The sequence below is a fragment of the Notamacropus eugenii genome, chromosome 3, assembly GCF_028372415.1.
Source record: "Notamacropus eugenii isolate mMacEug1 chromosome 3, mMacEug1.pri_v2, whole genome shotgun sequence".
In the NCBI taxonomy this organism is placed as follows: domain Eukaryota; kingdom Metazoa; phylum Chordata; class Mammalia; order Diprotodontia; family Macropodidae; genus Notamacropus; species Notamacropus eugenii.
In genome coordinates, this window is record NC_092874.1 from 111,860,945 (window position 1) to 111,881,041 (window position 20,097).

The 20,097-nt window shown below is 39.9% G+C and overlaps 1 protein-coding gene across 1 annotated transcript in view; it reads left to right on the forward strand.

Annotated features, from left to right (window-relative positions):
- DGKI (diacylglycerol kinase iota) overlaps nucleotides 1-20,097 on the forward strand; it is a 552,077-nt gene that overhangs the window by 510,781 nt on the left and 21,199 nt on the right. The window contains exons 29-30 of the mRNA XM_072652615.1: nucleotides 7,297-7,334; nucleotides 17,432-17,552. Of these exons, the coding sequence (XP_072508716.1) occupies nucleotides 7,297-7,334; nucleotides 17,432-17,552 (159 nt within the window). The remainder of the gene's footprint in view (nucleotides 1-7,296; nucleotides 7,335-17,431; nucleotides 17,553-20,097) is intronic.

The following is a 20,097-nucleotide window of genomic DNA, read 5'->3' on the forward strand; positions in this document are numbered from 1 at the left end:
ACTGACTAGCTGTGTGACCCTGGGCAAGTCCCTTAACCTTCGTTCCTCATCTATAAGATGAGTTGGAGAAGGAAATGGCAGATCACTCCAGTATCTTTGCTAGGAAAACACCAAATGGGGTCATAAAGAGTTGGACAAGATTGAAAATGATTGAATAGAGGACAAGTAGTAGACAAATAAACTCAAATTCAGCCTAGCATACATTTTATCCCCCAGGCAAGTTTCAGGCTTACATATAACTCCCTAAAGAAGTTAGTAGTGAACAGATCTGATTCTAGAAAGGTGAGGTGGGCTGATTATAGAATCAAAGATTTAAAGCTAGAAACAACCATAGAAATTACCTTACCCTACCTTTTCATTTTACAGACGGGGAAAATGAGGCCCCGAAGGGTCAATTGACTTACCCAAGGTCACACGAGGAAAGAATCAGGATTAAATCCAGGTCCTATCTCCAAATACAACACTTTCACTTTACTGTGCTGCATTGGTATGAGAGTCAGGACACTTCTTAGTCCTGTTCTATGACCTGAAACTAATGACTTAGCTTTTCTCTACATCCAGCTGCCACCTGCCTTGCATGGACATTAGGAAGATTAATGAATTCATGTTTTAAAATGGCAGGTTGTAAATACAAATTATTTTTCCAAATATCTCTTTGTAAGTGAGACTAGGATACAGGAATTTTTCTCTCCCATTCTCCACCTTCCCTGACTGTGACTAAATTGCTTAGAGTATACATGGTGGTGGTATATTCAATGAGACGCTATCTTCTATATTAACCCTTTAGGTTTGCTTATTTTGGTCTTGTTGAAGGAAACTTTGTCCAACTCCATCTTCTTTCTGGGTCAAACTGCCCTTGGCTAACAATGATTAATTCACTGCAGTTTACTGATAAGGCTTGTAATGTGCCTCCTGGTGATCAGATGACCTAGGCACTCATGATCTTCTTAAATAAAAAGGCACACTCATCACCACTATCCCAGATTCTGTCTTTGGAAAATGAAGATCTTGCTACTTTGATTCAAAACTATTTCTATCCATTTTGGGGAGGATTATTACTGTCTGAAATATGGGTATGCTTTTCAACCTAGTTTATTTTTAGAGGCCTAAAGGATAGATGTAAAACATTTAAGTACAGAAAAGGCAGGTAAGTGATACAGCAGATAGAGTGCTAAACTCCAGAGTCAGGATGGACATGGATTAAAATCCTATTTTAGACACTTACTAGTTCTGTGACCCTGGATAAGTCATTTGACCTCTTCAAACCTCTTCAAACCTCAGTCTTCTGATTTGTCAAATGAGGACAATAATAACACTTATCTCACTGAGTTTTGGGGATCAAATGAGATAGTACATGTAAAGGTCTTTGTAAACTTTAAGGTGTTATATGAAGGTTATCTGTTATAATAATTATATGGAAATATCAAGTGGGAAATTTGTCCACATTTGAGTATAGTTTAAAGCCAAATGCTTCATGTTAGACTCTTAGATCTTTCAGTGGAGCTATTAAATATGAAGATGGGGATGGATTATAAAATCATCAATCTAGGAAAACATCAGAGGATGAAGAATCTATGTTATCATGGCATAAGGACATTAAAAGATTGTCCTAAGGCCACTAAGCTTGGCCAACATATCCAGTTGCCTCAGGCACAGCAAACACTGCTACTTATTACATAGGTAACATTAGGTAAGTCCCTTAACTTGACATGAGTGGCAAAGCAATGGTACTTGGAAAAGGAGTACAAAGAGATGGTAGGTGGTGCAGTGGATAGAGCTCTAGACCTGGAGTCAGGAAGACCTCAATTCAAATCTGACCTCAGATACTTCTTAGCTACATGACTTTAGGCAAGTCATTCAACCCTGTTTTTCTAAGTTTCCTCATCTGTAAAATAACCTGGAGAAGGAAATGAGAAACCACTCCAGCATCTTTGCCAAGAAAGCCTCAGATAAGGTCATGAAGAGTTGGACACGATTAAAACGAGGATAAGGATACTTAAAACTGGGGCAAAAGATATAACCAATTTGGAGGACATGAAAAGAAGTAGGGGGCACCTTTGCAGAACAAGTGTGTGTGTGTGTGTGTGTGTGTGTGTGTGTGTTTGTGTGTGTGTATGTGTGTGTGTGTGTGTATGTGTGTGACGTGTTATGCCATCATTCCCTTATTTCATTTATGCAGTTTGCCTTCATGAGATCTTGACTTCTGTTTAATATTTTAATTTCGGGCCCTCTTGCCCCAAGTTATTCCACCGAAAGAGGAAAGGGAGAGCAGAGAGAAAGCCAATTTCAAGCATGGAGGAGGGCACGTTTCCATAGGAGAAGAACTAAATGGCAGAACAGCAAATGATTTTTGATTGGGGTGTGGAAAGCTCAAAGAGAAATTTTGTGGAATGAGTCTGGAAAGGCACTGTAGTTTGCAGCCAGATTGGGGAGGGATTTTTATGCCAACCTATGGAGTTTGCAAATTATCCAGAGTGCAAAAGAAGTCCCAGGAGTTTTTGGACACGGTAATGACATAATCAGAACTGCATAATAAGAACATTGTTTTTGGCAGCTATGTGAACAAGGAGCGATTGGAGAAGGAAACATTTGGGCATAGAAAGACTAGCTTTTTATAGTAGTTTAGGTAAGAGTAGGCAAGAAATAATGAGGACTTGAACTAGGATGTTGCTAGTGTGGGTGGAAAGGAAAGGAACAGATATTTTAGAAGCAGTAACTGATTAGAAGCAATTGATTGGACCAGGGGAATGAAGAGAGAGGGAATGACCAAGGATCATAGTGCCAGTTAAGAAGTGACTAATTTAAGTTGAGCTGTCCTAGACATAGGCATGTGTATTTCTTTTAAAATGTGTCTAAATGATAAGGATAGGGATACCCTGTTTTTTGAGGACAGGGAATTCCTCAATGAAGAATCTCCCTCCACTCATGCAGATCAGGACCTTTTCTCTAACTCTTAGCCTTTGATCATTGTTTTGGGCACTGAGAAGTTAAGTGACTTGTCCAAGTATGTGCCAAGGGTAGGACCTGAGCTAAGGTTTTTCTGGCTCTGTCTGCCATATGTGACCTTTCCTAAATTTGCACCATGTCTGGAGTCAGGACTCCTCTTCCTAATTTATCTAGCCTCAGACACTAACTTTGTGACACTGGGCAAGTCACTGTTTGCCTTGGTTACCTTATCTGTTAAATGAGCTGGAGAAGGAAATGGCAAACCGTTCCAGTATCCTTGCCAAGAAAACCCCAAATGGGGTCACGAAGAGTTGCATACATCTGAACAGAAAGATGAGAGCGCAGTCATCAATGATAGCTAATATCTGAGGGCACCTGGGGGTAGAGGGAAAAGCCTAGCCTGGGAATAAAGAAACTTGGGTATATGCCTTGACTTGGACAATAACCACAGTCTCCTTGAGTTTCAGTTTCTTCAGCTGAGAAATGAAGGACTCAGTGTGTATGATCATCAAAGTCCCTTCTAGGTCTGGGTTCTTAACCTGGAGACTTTGAACTTATCTCCTACAATATGTGTGTGTGTGTGTGTGTGTGTGTGTGTGTGTGTGTATAACAGCATTTCAGCACAATTGCTTTCCTTTATAGTCCTATGCATTTAAAAACATCATTTTGAGAAAGGATTCATAGGCCTATTCAGCTGACAAAGAAGTCCATGAAACAAAGGAAAGGTTAAGAACCCCTGTTCTAACTCCTAGTTCCAAAATTCTCTTAACTCTGCCTTTGCTGTCATTTTAATAACTTATTAAAAAAGGAAAACAAACAAGCGATCCTATGCTTAATCTTAGTTACCCACAGCTGAAGAAAAACTAAAAAAATAATCTACTATCCAACCACACATCACTCAGTGGCTGCTCCAGAAATGTCAAGCAAAAGCTTTAAAAGGAAATGAAGTTTCTCTGAAATGCTGCTACTTTTGACAGCTTTAATTGCTAAAGTGATGTGATGTCACATTTCTCTTTCTCCTTGCTCTCTCCAGGTAAACTGTTCAATACCTTTTGTCCCTGGGCTGTCCACTCATCCAACTCTACCGGGGAATCTGACCTAGCATTTCCCTTGCTCAGTATTCTTTCCACTATTAACAATTTCACTTTGTGAAATGTGGTTTCTGCCTTACAGGAAAGTTTTATAGCAGGCCAGACTCCAGGAAAAGTGTTCAAGAAATGGTTAAAAAAATGCTGTAATCATAACAGCCTGCTCTTGCTTTGTTCTTAAGACTTTTTTTTTCAGGAGAAGTTGTCTGGAGCAGAATACTGAGCAATTTAGATTTCTTTTTTATTGGGAAGAAATCTAAAGCTTCAGTTCTCATAGGAAATAGCATTAGTCAGAAGAAGAGAAATGAGCTTTGTGCCAGTTAATGTTTGCATAATGGTCGCCCTGGGGCAGTGTGCAACTTAAAAATAACCCTTCTTGCTTCCCATACTGAAGCTTGGCACTCAGAAATTATTCATGATTACATTTGCAGCTTGTCTCTTGGAGAACTGAGTCTGGGAGGGAGCGAGTAGATTCAAATAGAGATGATTAGTGATGCTTATACTGTGTTCAAGAAGCTGGTAAGGAGAGGAGGGAGAATGGATATACATTATGGGGTATCTTGAGGTTCAGGGGTCCCAACTCAGGCTTCAGAATTCTTACTGTGTTCGAACACATTTATAGAACTAAATTTGAGGTTATGCTTGAAGATTCTTATAGAGAATTCTCTACCACTTGTGTGGCATCTCTGAGCCCCATCTAATGAGAAGACTAAGCAACATGTGTCTCGGTGAGGTGGGGATATTTTCTATGGAAAAGAAAATGTAAACTTCTTTTCATGTACTCAGTCTAGGGATTTTATTCGAGACAAACAGAGAGAGTTATATTTCCTTGTTATTGCAAGTCTCTTGGGGATAAAGAAGAACCAAAAGGCCATATAAATCAAGACATTACCAGAAAGGACAGTGAATGTTAGATTTTTTTTTCTTCTACCCTAGGCCCTGAAATGGCTGATGGACTAGTGCTTACCCCTAAACATTGCATAGAAAAACTAAAATCAAACACAAATAAACTTAATGCCTATGGGAAGGTGACTAGCTGTCTGTCTGTCTCTGGCATACATACATTTCTACATATAAATGCAGCAGTTGTGATGGTTTTCTATAAGTACAAATGGAGAAAAAATTAAAGGAAAGAAAAATAATCAAAAGGCATTCAGAACCCAAATCTCCATTAAAAAAAATTAAGATCATATCTTGGCAACTGATGACAAAGAAATGCTTCTGCTTCTCTTTTTCGTAGTCACACCATCATTCTCATATATACAATGATTTGCAAGGGTGGGAAACCTGTGGCTTTGAGGCCACCTGTGGCCCTGTAGGTCCCCCAGTGCAGCCCTTTGACTGAATCCAAATAAAACTGTGAAGTTTGGATTCAATCAAAGAGCCATACTTGAGGACTTAGAGGGCCACATGTGTTCTGGAGGCTGCAGATTCCCCATCCCTGATTTAAGGTATACAAACGTTCCTGATATACTTCCCTCATAACAACTCTTTGAGATAAATAGTGTTGTTCAAGACAATTCAACCAAATTGTATTAAATGATGTGAAAGGCACCATAGGTATTGGAGCTAAAGAGACAGTAATACATATTTGCTTCCAAGGAGCTTATATTCTGTTGGAAGTAGGAAAGAAGTAGAATACGAGTCTGCAAATAAGATAATTAATGATAATAATAGTTAGAATTTATATGTCACTTTAAAGTTTACAAAGCACTTGTCAAAAAAAAATAATTGCTAAAGAAAAGATGACTTTGATAGACAAGTGGACGAAAGACTTAAAGCACAAATAACCACCAACAAGCTATTACAGTAAGCCATGTGTCATGTGGTGCTTGGCAGTGCCAGAGGGGTGGAGTGTGTATATAAAAGAGATGTTATGAAGGTAAATTCATGAACAGACCTTGTCCACAGATTAGATATGAGGAGTGAGAGAGAGGGAAAAGCCAAAGATGACAGCTAGATAGGAAACCTGGGTGACTGGGAGGAATGGGATACTCTACATAGTAATCAGGAATTTGAGAAGGGGACAGGAAAGGTAATGCATTGAGTTTTTGAAGTGCTGAATCTAAGCTATCTACAGATTGCCCGGTATCTGGTATTTGGAGATGAGTTTGGAGGTTAGGACAAATAAATAGATCTGAGAATCATCCTCATAAAAATGATCATTGAATCCATGGGAGCTAATGAAACCACCAAGCCAAACAGTAGAAAGGGACAAGAGAAGAAGGTCCAGGACAGAGCCCTGGGGACACCCACAGTTTGGGAGCTTAATCCAGCAAAGGAGACTAAGCATCAGTGAGTTATATGGGAGGAAAACCAGGATGAAGTAGTGTCATGAGCACCTAAAGAGAAGTATCAGGGATAAGGTGATCAGTTATGTGAGAGACTGCAGGAAGGTCCAGAAGGATGAGGATTGTGAAAGCCCATTAGATTTGACAGTTAAAATATTGGTAATTTTGGAGAGAGCAATTTCAGCTGAATGATGTAAAGACTGTAGAGAGTTAAGAGAGAATAAGAGGAAGGGAAGTGGAGGCATCAGTTGCAGACAACCTTCTCAAGCGTAGCTTCAAAAAGGAAAGCTATAGGATGGTAGCTAACAGTATCTTCATCTGTAAAATGGGGATCCAACTAAGGGGATTATCATGAGGATCAAACAAGATGACAATGCAAAGCATTTTATAAACCTCAAAGAATTATATCCATGCTAGTTACTATGACAACTACTACTACTGTTGCTACTACTATTTCTACCATCACTACTTCACCACTACCTTTACCACCACCACCACCACCACCATCACCACCACTATTACTACTACTAATGCTGCTACTACTACTACTTCTACTGCACTATACTCATTGCTTTACTGGGTCTCTAGTTTTCTCCCTTTAACTGAGATTAATTTTTTAAGACAAACTCTTTGATACCTTGGTTCCCAAGTCAGTGAAATACAAAACAAGCGTTATTGGGAAAGCATGACAGTGACAAGCTCTGAGTATTAGTACATGAGGAGTACAAAGAAGCCAAATCCAGGGCTAGTATGTGCCATAGGAAGGTGCCTGGATGGGTTAAGAAGAGCATATAAAAGGCTAATCAATCAATTTCATAAATTTGCCCCATTTATGCTCTTTTTCCACACACCTTACTCCTTCTTCCCCTACATGTTAATTGTATTTCCGGAGAATGAGGTCCCTGGACCTTGAAAATATTTCAAAAGGAGGTCTTAGAACTAATAGGAAGTCTTTCTTTTGTCTCTTACAGCACTTGTACAGGCAGTCATAGCTGGAGACCTAATGAAGGTAAGAAATTCTTCAAGAACTCTCAATGCCATCCCTCATCCCAAGCCAGCAGGCTTTTGTCATGAGTGAGGCCCATCTGCCATTTGTCTTCTTTGACTGAGCTAACTTGCGTGCTAACAAAAAGGTATGGATTGCTAAGATCAGAGGAGAGATATAGTAGTAGCTCCCACATTTCTTATTAAGAAGGAAAGTTAAGTGGCCTCCATAAGGCAATTACCTTGATCAATTAAAGTAGATGGAGTGTCTGCAGGAAATAGAATAAGCATACAATCTAGTCCCTGATCTCTAAGTATGGATGCTTGAGGGACTGAGATTTCTTTTCAGAGACCATCTTGATATATTTTTGTAGGCACTATTCTGACAGTCACTGAAACATAGTTCCCAGAGGGAAGTTGGATAGTCCAGGATTATGTCAGCATCGTATTTTCTGGAGGGGGTGAACCTTTGAAAGATCTTTCTTCTGTGGGACTGAAAATGAAACTTGGTAATTTTTGGTACAGGTCAATTTACTTAAGAGTAGAGGAGGCTTTTACTTCTAGCTTCAAAACAAAAGGTTTTGGGGAGTGGACTCATAGATAATGAAAAAATACCTCTCTCCTCTCAGAAATAAAAGGAGATGGGCTACTAGGGCAGAATGCTGCATACATTATAATACAAGGTTGTTTTATCTGTTGTTTCTGCTTAACTGTTACTCTTTGTTATAAGGGAGGATTCAACCAGGGAGGGGGTGTAGTAGACAGGGATGTAAAATCAAAACGCAGCCATAAAACATTTTTTTTTAAACATAGCAACTCAGTGTTAATCCACATTTTCAGCAGAGATAAGAGATCTGCAAACTTTGAGTATATGGGTCTGCTGAAAGCACGAACTATGTATGCCCCCTACCACTTCCCACTCTGTAAGAAATGCATCCCATCTTCTTCCCCTTTCATCATTTACCAGCTGTTATGTCTGGGAGATCATGTGGACGATATGTACCGTCAGGTAGATAAAGTACAGGGCTTCTCAGGCATGACATTTGTAAGATGTACTTATTTGAGTCTAGTGGGAAGAAGAAATAAATGAGTCATAGAAAAGGGACAGAGAAAACATCAGAGAGAATTGTGGCCAAGAATTGAATCAAATAAGTGAACATCACCCTTGGAATACATTTCTAAATCTATATTGGATGTGTTTCCTGCTGTCTGCATCAGGCTGGATCAATTCTCTGAAGTCTTACGTGAGAATTCTCCTCCTAGAGGGGCCCCATGCCTAATAACTAAACAGCCATGCAGAGTTCTTCTCTTTTTCACTCAATCCTTTGCCTTTCTAGTTCTCTCCTTCCATTATTATAGTCATTAATTTATTTTTCAAACCTCCTCTCTTTTGCCATCAGTTATCAATGCACATGACCCCCCTATCCATCATATAGGCCATAAGAATTTGAATAACTAGAGAGCTGGCTTAAAAGTCAGGAAGATATTGATCTGTGACTTTCTTAGAGAGTCATGAAGACAGTAGATAAACACAGGATTTGGAGTTAGTAGAACCAGGGTCCAGATCTAGACTTAAACACGTATCAATTGTGTGACCCTGGGCAAGTCACCTCTTTGGACCTTAGTTTCTTCATCTGTATTTTTTGGGGGGGAATTGGACTCAGTATTCTCTGAGGTCTCTTCCACTTTTGAATCTATGATTCTGTAAATTCTGTCTCTGACACGTATCAGCTGTGTGACCACAGGCAAGTGTGACCTTAGCCTTTCAGTTGCTCAGGCTTAAAAAAGACTATAAATATCAGATAGGATACCAATCTGCATTGGTAAGAGGAACTGCAAATTCTCTATAGCTATGAATTTTTAGATCTGGGGGCAAATAACAATGGTATAGAATAAAAGTTGAGAAACATAGTATCCTTTGCACATTTAAAAGGCATAATGTGGTTAATAAGTGTTTGTTTCCTCACATTAAGGTTAGAAGGAGCCTTTAAAGAATGTTTTTATTGTGTTAAACTAAGGTACAAATTTATTTTTTTTTTAAAGCAGGATGGTATTTTTTCTTTTTGATTTTTTAATCTAATTATATTTTATTGGTAGGTTCACATTCTCTCCTTCCCAACCAACTCCCACCTTCATTGAGAAAGCAAAAAAATTAAATGTGTTGCAAACAGTATAATCAAGAAAAGCAAATTCCTTCATTGGCCATGTCCAAAAAAAGTCTCATTCTGTAGTCAGAGTCCATTCCCTGGTCTGTCACAAAGTGGGTGGGAAGCTATTTTTTTAAAAGGTAAATTTAGAAACAGTTAAGCACTTTGGTTCCTTGTACCTTTATACAATCCCAATCTGATTCTTATCTATTGGCCAGTCAGAAGTAAGCATTCCACTGCAGAAAAAGGATTCTCGTTATCCAGATTATAATACATTACTTACCTTTAACCTATGGCCCAAAATCCAAGTGGAAAAGGCAAAACTTCAACATTCTTAGACATTTCTTCTCATTCCATTTTCTCCATTCTTTTGGACGGATCATCAGCCCTGTCTTCCCAGTCCTCAAATGACTCTGCCTTTCTTCTAAGTAGTATTTTATTTAAAAAAAATAAAAGATAGATTTTTGTTATTGTTGAGTTGTTTCAGTCATGTCTGACTCTATGACCCCAATTTGTTTTTTGTTTATTTGTTTCTGGGGTAGAAATGCTGAAATGGTTTGCCAGAGAACTGAAGCAAATAGTGTTAAGTAACTTGCCCAGGGTCACACAGCTAATCTGAAGCTGGATTTGAACTCAGAAAGATGAATTTTCCTATGTCCCAGCCCCATGTGCCACTTTGCCACCTAGCTGCCTCATTGATAGAGAGAGATATAGATATGCACATTCATTTACGTGTGTGTCTATAAATATGTCTACATATATACATACACCTGATGGCACACACACACGTGTGTATGTGTGTGTATATATGTATGTATGTAATAGTTATATTGACCTTTCTCTGTTGTAACCAGAGAAGTCTAAAATGAAAGCAAAGAGACAATGGCTTTCTTTTTTCTTCTCTTTCCTTGTTTTGCTCCCTATTTTCTTCTTGTTTCTTTTAGTCTTTAGTGAATATAAGTTCAGAAGCTGCATCTCTTTCTGTGATTCCAGTTTGTACACCGCCCCTCACAGAATTAGATTAGGTAGTTAAGCGTGATAATGGGTGGCACTCTGGACTTCTAGTCAAGAAAACCTGAGTAAAAATTTTCCCTTGTACAATATCTAGCTGTGTGACACTGGCCAAGTCCTTTAACCTCTCAGAGCTTTAGTTTATCTGTCAAAGGAAAATAATAACAGCAACTCTCTCCCAGGGACGGTTAGAACATGGACTTGTAGTCATGGAGACCTGAGTTAAAATCTCAGATACTTACTAGCTTGTGTGACCTTGGCTAAAACACTTAACCTCTGTTTGCCGCAATATCTTCATTTATAAAATGGGGATAATAAGAGCACCTGCCTTCCAGGGCTGCTGTGAGGGCCAGCGAAGATCATATTTATTTTATTTTATTTTATTTTTTTATGGGAAACTTTTTTTTATTAATTTATTTAACTTTTAACATTCATTTTCACAAAATTTTGGGTTCCACATTTCTCCCCTTTTGTCCCCTCCCCCCACCCCAAAACACCGCGCGTTCTAATTGCCCCTGTCTGCCAATCTGCCCTCCCTCCCTCCCTACCCCTTCCCTTTGGAAGGCAAGCAGATCTGTGTAGTTTTGCAAATGACTTCCATAATAGTAGTGTTGTGTAAGAACTAATTATATTTCCCTCCATCCTATCCTGTCCCCCGTTACTTCTGTTCTCTCTTTTGATCCTGACCCTCCCCATGAGTGTTGACCTCAAATTGCTCCCTCCTCCCCGTGCCCTCCCTTCCATCATCCCCCCCACCCTGCTTATCCCCTTATCCCCCACTTTCCTGTATTGTAAGATAGGTTTTCATACCAAAATGAGTGTGCATTTTATTCCTTCCTTTAGTGGAATGTGATGAGAGTAAACTTCATGTTTTTCTCTCCCCTCCCCTCCCTTTCCCTTCACTAAAAAGTCTTTTGCTTGCCTCTTTTATGAGAGATAGTTTGCCCCATTCCATTTCTCCCTTTCTCCTCCCAATATATTTCTCTCTCACTGCTTGATTTCATTTTTTTTTTAAGATATGATCCCCTCCTCTTCAGTTCACTCTGTGCACTCTGTCTCTGTGTGTGTGTGCATGTGCGTGTGCATGTGTGTGTGTGTTATCCCACCCTGTACCCAGATGCTGAATAGTTTCAAGAGTTACAAATATTGTCTTTCCATGTAGGAATGTAAACAGTTCAACTTTTGTAAAGTCCCTTATGACTTCTCTTTGCTATTTACTTTTTCATGCTTCTCTTCATTCTTGTGTTTGAAAGTCAAATTTTCTTTTCAGTTCTGGTCTTTTCATCAAGAATGCTTGAAAGTCCTCTATTTCATTGAAAGACCAATTTTTCCCCTGAAGAATTATATTCAGTTTTGCTGGGTAGGTGATTCTTGGTTTTAGTCCTAGTTCCTTTGACTTCTGGAATATCCTATTCCACGCCCTTCGATCCCTTAATGTGGAAGCTGCTAGATCTTGTGTTATCCTGATTGTATTTCCACAATACTTGAATTATTTCTTTCTAGCTGCTTGCAATATTTTCTCCTTGATCTGGGAACTCTGGAATTTGGCCACAATGTTCCTAGGAGTTTCTCTTTTTGGATCTCTTTCAGGTGGTTATCAGTTGATTCCTTGAATACTTATTTTGCCCTCTGGTTCTAGAATCTCAGGGCAGTTTTCCTTGATAATTTCATGAAAGATGACGTCTAGGCTCTTTTTTTGATCCTGGCTTTCAGGTAGGCCCATAATTTTTAAATTATCTCTCCTGGATCTATTCTCCAGGTCAGTTGTTTTTCCAATGAGATATTTCACATTATCTTCCATTTTTTCATTCTTTTGGTTTTGTTTTGTGATTTCTTGGTTTCTCATCAAGTCATTAGCCTCCATCTGTTCCATTCTAATTTTGAAAGAACTATTTTCTTCAGTGAGCTTTTGAATCTCCTTTTCCATCTGGCTAATTCTGCTTTTGAAAGCATTCTTCTCCTCATTGGCTTCTTGAACCTCTTTTGCCAGTTGAGTTAGCCTATTTTTCAAGGTGTTATTTTCTTCAGCATTTTTTTGGGTCTCCTTTAGCAGGGAACTGATCTGCTGTTCATGCTTTGACTGCATGTCTCTCATTTCTCTTCCCAGCTTTTCTTCCGCATCTCTAACTTGATTTTCTATGAGCCCTTCTATGGCCTGAGCCCATTGAGTGGGCTGGGATATAGAGGCCTTGACTTCTGTGTCTTTGCCTGATGGTAAGCATTGTTCTTCCTCATCAGAAAGGAAGGGAGGAAATGCCTGTTCACCAAGAAAGTAACCTTCTATAGTCTTATTTGTTTTTCCTTTTCTGGGCATTTTCCCAGCCAGTGATTTGACTTCTGAATATTCTCTTCACACCCACTTCGCCTCCGGATCCTCCCAGCCAGCGCTTGGGGTTTGAGATTCAAATGCTGCTTCCCAGCCTCAGGGTTTCAGCGGGGGCAGGGCTGCTATTCAGTGTGAGATTAAGTTCAGCTGCTCAGGTGGGGGCAGGGCCGCCTCTCAGGCTCAGTTCCCTCAGGGGGTTTATGCAGAGACCTTCAACAATGGATCCGGGCTCCTGCCTGCTTGGGGAGCCCCGGTCTGCTCCCGTCTCCCCTGTTGCCTCCCAAGGGGGCCTGAGTTATGGGGGCACCCCACTCCCCTCTCAACCTGCCAAAGAGACCCTCTCACTGACCCCTGTCACCTGTGGGTGGAGGGACCCGCGTGGCCAGTGGAGATTCCGCCCCTGAAGCCCGCTCAGATCTTTTCCTCTCGGTACCTCGGCCGCGGCAGGGCTGTACTCAGCTCCCAGTCCCGGCGCCCAGTCCGTGCGCGAAGGACCTTTTGCGAGAGGTTTGCAGTTCTCTCTGGAACAGAAATCTCCCTCGCTCCAATGTTCTGTGGCCTCTGGGTGCAGAATTCGCCATGAGTTACTTTTTTGTAGATATTCTATGGGTTGTGGGTTTGGAGCTATGTGTATGTGCGTCTTGCTACTCTGCCATCTTGGCTCCGCCCCCGGAGATCATATTTATAAAGAGCTTTTTAAACCTTGAAGTATTACAAAGTGTTAGCTGTTATTATATTATGGACACAAGTGGACACAATGGTCATTTCAAACACAGGCTCAAAATGGAATCTATCTTCTGCTATCCCAACCCCCCCCCCTCCCTTATCATCCCTAGTTGGGAATCAGTGGCAGTGGAATTTAAAAATGGAAGATGCTCTTTTACTTTTCCCTCTCCCTCACCTCACCCCATGTCTAAGAAGCTGCCAAATCCTGTCCACACCACCTCCACAACATCATCGCTACTCATGCTGCCACCATGCTCATTCAGGTGCTCACCATTTCTTCTCTAGACTATCTTGTCTCTCTGCCTCTAGTCTATGTTACTTTCTCATCCATCATTTACATAGCCATCCACATAACCTGCCTAAAGCATGTCTGACCAGTCTCCTCCCCCTGGCCAAAAAATCTTTAGTGGGTATCTGGAATAAACTCCTTAGGCTGTCATTTAATTGCCTCGACAGTCTAGTTCCTGTATTCCTTATTTGCTCTCACTGCCCTTCATGCATTCTATATAGTCAGTCAAGAAACTTTTATTTCATGCCTACTACATGCCAGGCACTGTGCTAAGTGCTAGGGGCACAAATATGGGAAAAAAAAGAAAGAAATACAATCTCTGCCCTCAGGGAGCTTACAATTTAACTAGGGGAAGGCAGTGCACAAAAGAAAGGTGTGGGGCAGGGAGCTCCAGGGAAGGTGCCCATTTCAGGGCCATAGTGGAGAGATCAGAGAAGCCCCAAAGTAGAGCAGCCTGGTGAAAGATGAGGAGACATCCAGAGCTGAACTCCCTCCTTAAATGGAGCCTTTGGACTTTGTGGGCCCTCCCTCCAGAGGGGCATTGGGCAATGAAGAAAGGGAGCCCCCAGGCTGAGGAGATTTTATAGGTTGATGAGCCAGCTGCTCCCCAATCTCATCTAGTGGCCCTCTCTCACCTGTGCATACCAGGGCAGACCTAGTTCATATCAAAAACACCTGTGGGAATCCTTTACCTTTAGGGACCAGCTCAGGTACCACATGCTTTATAAAGACTGTCCTCAGTTCTTCAAACTGAATAACATCTCTCTCTGTCTCTCTGACTCTGTCTGTGTCTCTCCCTTTCCCCTTTCTCTGTCACTCTGTCTTTCTGTATCTGTCTCTTTGTCTCTCTCTCTATGTGTCTCTCTCTTTCCCCTCTCTCTGTCCCCTCTCTCTGTCACTCTGTCTTTCTGTCTCTGTCTCTCTGTCTGTCTCTCTCTCTGTCTCTCTCCCCTCTCTCTGTCACTGTCTTTCTGTCTTTGTCTCTTTTTCTCTTTTTCTGTCTCTCTGACTTTGTCTCTGTCTCTGTGTGTCTCTGTGTCTGTGTCTGTCTCTCTCTCTCTCCCTCCCTCTCTCCCATCCTCAAATTTTCCTTTGGCAGCACTTTCTCTATATCTCTTCTTTGTACTCTATCACTTTCTACCTTGTAAAATCCATGTTTGCAAGCCTGTCACATCCTCCTAATTAGATTGCAAACTTCTTAAAGGTGAAGATGGTTTCATTTTTTTCACCTCACATTACCTAGCACAGTGTCCCACACATAATAATTAGGTTCTTTAATACATACTCATTGAATTGAATGGAAAATAGGAGCATACTCTTGGAGTTTAATTTATTCTTGCTTTGGGGGATACATTCCCAATAATACATCACTGTAAGAAATATTTCCTATAGCTAGGGATAGAAAGGACATTCCCCTAAGAGAATATAAGCTTCTTAAGCGAAGGGGCTTTTGCTTATGTTTTATCTTTGTATCCTCAGTGCCTTGTATGTGCTATAAACTATATTAGATTATCTTGAACTACAGTGTGGAAAAATGCCAAACCTGCCCTACTTTCCATGGCCTGGATATTTACAGGGTGTGTAATTTTTGCATGAGAACATAAAAAATATCCTGAGTTAACCTGAGGGCTCAGCCAGCTTTGTATTCTATTAATGCTGTTTCCAGTAGTGACCTCATAGGGCAATGCATAGTTGTCTCTTTTGGTTTATGTGTGATGTTGAGCTCAGGGCTGCACCACTTTTCCTCCCTACCATAAAAAATCTATTGCTTCTTTGTACTAGCCTGGTATGTATTCCTCATCAGTGAATTTACCCTTATTATCTTTATTAAAGATGTGAGTATTTGTGTCTGCCTCATATATAGCCTCTCTAGATAAAAGAATAATGTGTGTTTACTTTCTGCTGGGTTAGGCAGTACCTAAAGCTCCTTTTTCCAAACTTCAAAGAGGGCTCTGTAATTCTAGTAATGTGCCATTTAATGAATGTAAGTTTGCTCGCCATGTCTACATTCTCACTTATTAGATTGTGTGTGACCACATCTCCACCTAGATTTTCATCTTTCTAGATTAATAATTCCCATATAATTTTTATTTTTAAAATTATAAATTTTAAAATTTACATTTTTACATTAAAATTTAAAATTACAATTGTAATTGTAAATTAAAATTTAAAAATTGTGTTTTTAAAAAGTCTATCCTCATACAGAAGTCACTCCATCTGCTGAATAGAGGAAGCCTTCTGTGGACTGTTCTCTGTTGTTTTTCTTGGTTACAGCACCAAGAATAACATCTTGTAGTCTAGGTATGGTGAACCAGGGACATATAATAATGCATTCATTTTTCCATATGACCTCTCATTCATCCTGTATATAACCAGATAATAATAATAGCTCATATTTATCTACTCCTTTAAGTTTTGCAGATGATTTTTTTTTTGGTGAGGCAATTGGGGATAAGAGACTTGCCCACAGTCACATAGCTAAAAAATGTCAAGTGTCTGAGACTGAATTTGAACTTAGGTCTTCCTGACTCCAGGGCTGCTGCTCTATCCACTGTGCCACCTGGCTGCCCCAATGGTTTTCATACATTAATATTTCAATCCTCACAATAACCTTGTGAGATAGGTACTATTATTATACCCATTATTCTTATGTTCCCATTATTCCCTCAGAGGCAACTGAGGCTCAAGAGATATTCAGTGACTTGCCTATATTCACACAGCTAGTAAGAATCTGAGGCAGGATATAATAGCAGATATTCACGCTAACTCTTCTTGGCCACAGAAAACTAAACTCACATTATTCTTCCATCAACTAAACACATTAATGTTTCATAAGTATTTTATGAAGGAAATACTGCTGGACTTGAAATTTGGGAATTAGGTCTTTAAGATCTGGGTTCAAGTCACTGCCACAAATTCTGTGGCCATGTATTGACCTCCCTAAGCCTGTTTTCTCTTCTGTAAAATTAAGATGATCATATCTATAGTCTCTATCTCACAGTGTTGGGAGAATCAACTAAAATAATGTCCACAAAGCACTATACAAAAGTTGCAATGCTGTTTGAATTATTATTTTTATTTCATACCCTATATGGAAGTCTAAAGAAAATGAGAAAGCTTTATCCATGGAGCAGTAGCTTAGCTATGGGAGTAAACTTTGTCTGTGCCTGTTTCCACTAAGTCTTCTCTCTCCTTTTCCCGTCCAGAAGAATTATTAAACAGATGGGGTGGCAATAGGTTTATGCAGCATGTATGTAAGCACGTGCATACACACACACACACACACACACACACACACACACACACACACACACACACCCCTTCTATCATAGAAAAAAGAGAAATAAAAAATAAGTGGTTATTTGCATGTATATCAGTTATACTTTGGCTATGTAATGAATATGATTATATCAGGAGATAGGTAGAGATGGCTGAACATCCTGGCTGCCTATTTGAGAAATGATCCAACTGAGGGATGTGATTTCCATTGTTTGGCTTCTCCTCTGGGTCCTCCAAGGCAGACAGCATTTGTGGTGCGCCACCTTTAGTCTAAGGATTTGCCTCTTCCGCTCTACCTGAGTTCCAAACGATTCCTCAGTTTCTTTCTGTGTCTGTTTTTTCAGCTCATCGAGTGCTATAAGAATGGAGGCAGTCTACTAATCCAGGGACCGGATCACTGTTCACTCCTTCACTACGCAGCTAAAACTGGGAATGGAGATATTGTGAAATACATCCTTGACCATGGTGAGTAGGCAGACTGAATTAAGAATCAGCTACCTGCAGACAGAAGTGATTCTTACGAAGCCAACTCTGACGCAGGCTACCTTCAGAGTGGGTCTGATTTGCCCTCTACACCCCTTCAATGGCCAAACTCATCTTAGGGGCTTCTACTATTTTTTTTTTTTAACATTTCTAGCATTTTAAAGCTACCACTTTCCAGATACTGTCTTCACTGAGTCTTGCATCCTTCTGAAAGTGGTATTCATAGAGAGGTTTCCTGAAATGAAATGTCACAAGCTAATGAAGCTTAGCTGTTACTTTCAGCTTTCTACATCTACACACAGTTTATGTAGATCACAGAAACCCTCTGAAGGACAGACATAGGATCAGAGCTTTAGAACTCCAAGAGACTTTTAAAGTCATCTAACCCCAGTTGAGAAATGATGAGTAACTTGCCAATATTCACCCAGGTTCTGAGTGGTAGGTCAAGGATTCGCTAATTACCAGTAGTTGGGTCTGAGCATTTACTTGGTTCTGAATCTGATTGTACCACTATCTAGCTTCTTTCTTGTTTCGAAGAGGGCTGTGTTTGTCTTTCTATCGTCCTGCAGAACCATTCTTTATGCTCTTTGGAGATAATTACAACAACTGAGCAATCAAATCCACTGGTTCTTTCCAGATCCTTGGATTTCATTCATCAGGGATTGGTGACTGAAGCTCATTCAGGGCAACTAAGTACTTTCTTACTGTCTCTTATTAACCATTTGGATTCTATCCTTCTGAGTTTGAAGACTATCTCCCTTGACAGAGAAATCACACAGTTTTTCCTGCCTTTTGTATATATTTGTTACCATTGTACTGTTTACTTTCCCAAGCAGTGATGTTTCCTTTATTGGGTTCGTCTTACCCTGACAGCTTAAAAACACTGGCCTACCATATGTTCATCTTAACTCTTCGCTTATTCTGTTGTTGATTTTTTTCTTTAGATGCGCTAGTCTTACTGGACTTTGCCACACTTTGGTAATCTGCAGTTATTTGCCTTTGCTTTCATCTGCTTATAAGGGAGTTCTCTATACAGCCAAATTGTTCTCTTTAGACAGTTCATTTCTTCCTCATGTGAATCCTTTGTGTTTGTATTATAAGAATTTTGCCCTTAGGAGTACCTTTTCCTTCTTCCCCTGGAGAATCTTAGGCCATAGGATATGGCCTACCCTTCTGTTGACACGTTGTCTATATCCTGTGCCTCAAAGTCTTGGTTAGATATTAGGCTACGCTTGGAATTCACTTCCTTACCTATCACAGCCTCTAAGGCAGAACGGATAATCCTTCAGATTCCAGTTTTGGTGCTTCTGCATCACATTTTTCCTTATTGGTTAGAATCAGATTGAGAAAGATGGCTCCCTTCACTACCTCTTTCATCTTCTTAAGGGTGAAATTGTCATTGAAGTAAGTCACTAATTTTTCAGTTGCTTTGCTTTTATCACAGGGAGATTGTTCAGACAGTTGAAGTGCTCAATCATTATTATATCATGTCTTTTTGCCAGTTTTTATAGCCTACTCCTAGAATTTATCATGAATAAATCTCCTTCTGCCTAGGCAGTCTTTAATATATTCCCATCACAGTATTATTTCTGTTTCTCTCTGTATTGATCCTTACCCAAATATGTTCCACTGTATTTTCCCTCACCAGTTTTATCTTCACCACCAAGTTTATTAATCTGTTCTTTCAGGAATGAGATACCTTTCACATATCATAGTCTTTTGTCACCTCCCACCAGTTTTCAGTAATATTTGTGGCACTGAATCTATCTCCTTTACTTTTTCTAGTCAGACCTCCTAGACGCCCCAGGCTCTGTTCCCTGACAGTCTTCATGCCATGTGGCTGGCATGTCTCTTTCCTCTCCACAATCTGTCACTTTACATTTCTAGCTCTGGAAACAACAGCCAAATCGACACTACCATTACTGGATAGAATGGTTCAGTCACTTACCTTATGATTCCATTTCCTATCCTTATGACTTCTTTCACCACCACTCCCGTTTATGTGGTGTCTTTCCTCAATAGAACAAGGTCCTTTAGGAAGGGATCTTCTTGTTTTGTTCATATTTATTCCAAGCACTCAGCATAGTGCCAAACATATACTAAGTACTTAATAAATCAATTAATTAATTCACTCATTGCCTTAAGATCTCTAGCTCACTATTTACTATAATGTACATTTGTGTGCATTCATATTCATCTGAGACTATGAGTGTTTTTACTGCCCTTCTTCTGGATATTAGCTCCTAAGAATAACTAGGACTTCCACTGCTTTTCTTTTTCCTATAGTGTCCTTACTCTTTATTCTTACATTTAGGTAGTTTTTCTCCCTTCTCCCTCCATTTTTTTAAATCACATTCACAACAGAAAAATAGTCCTTGTTCAATATACAATGTACTTCATCCCTGGTCTGTCATTACTGTATCTTAAATTACTGTTCAGAAATTCAAATCCCATTCTCTGGCACCATCTTGTCAATTGGATATTGACTTCCCAAATGGTACTTCATTCTCTAAATTCCATATCTTCA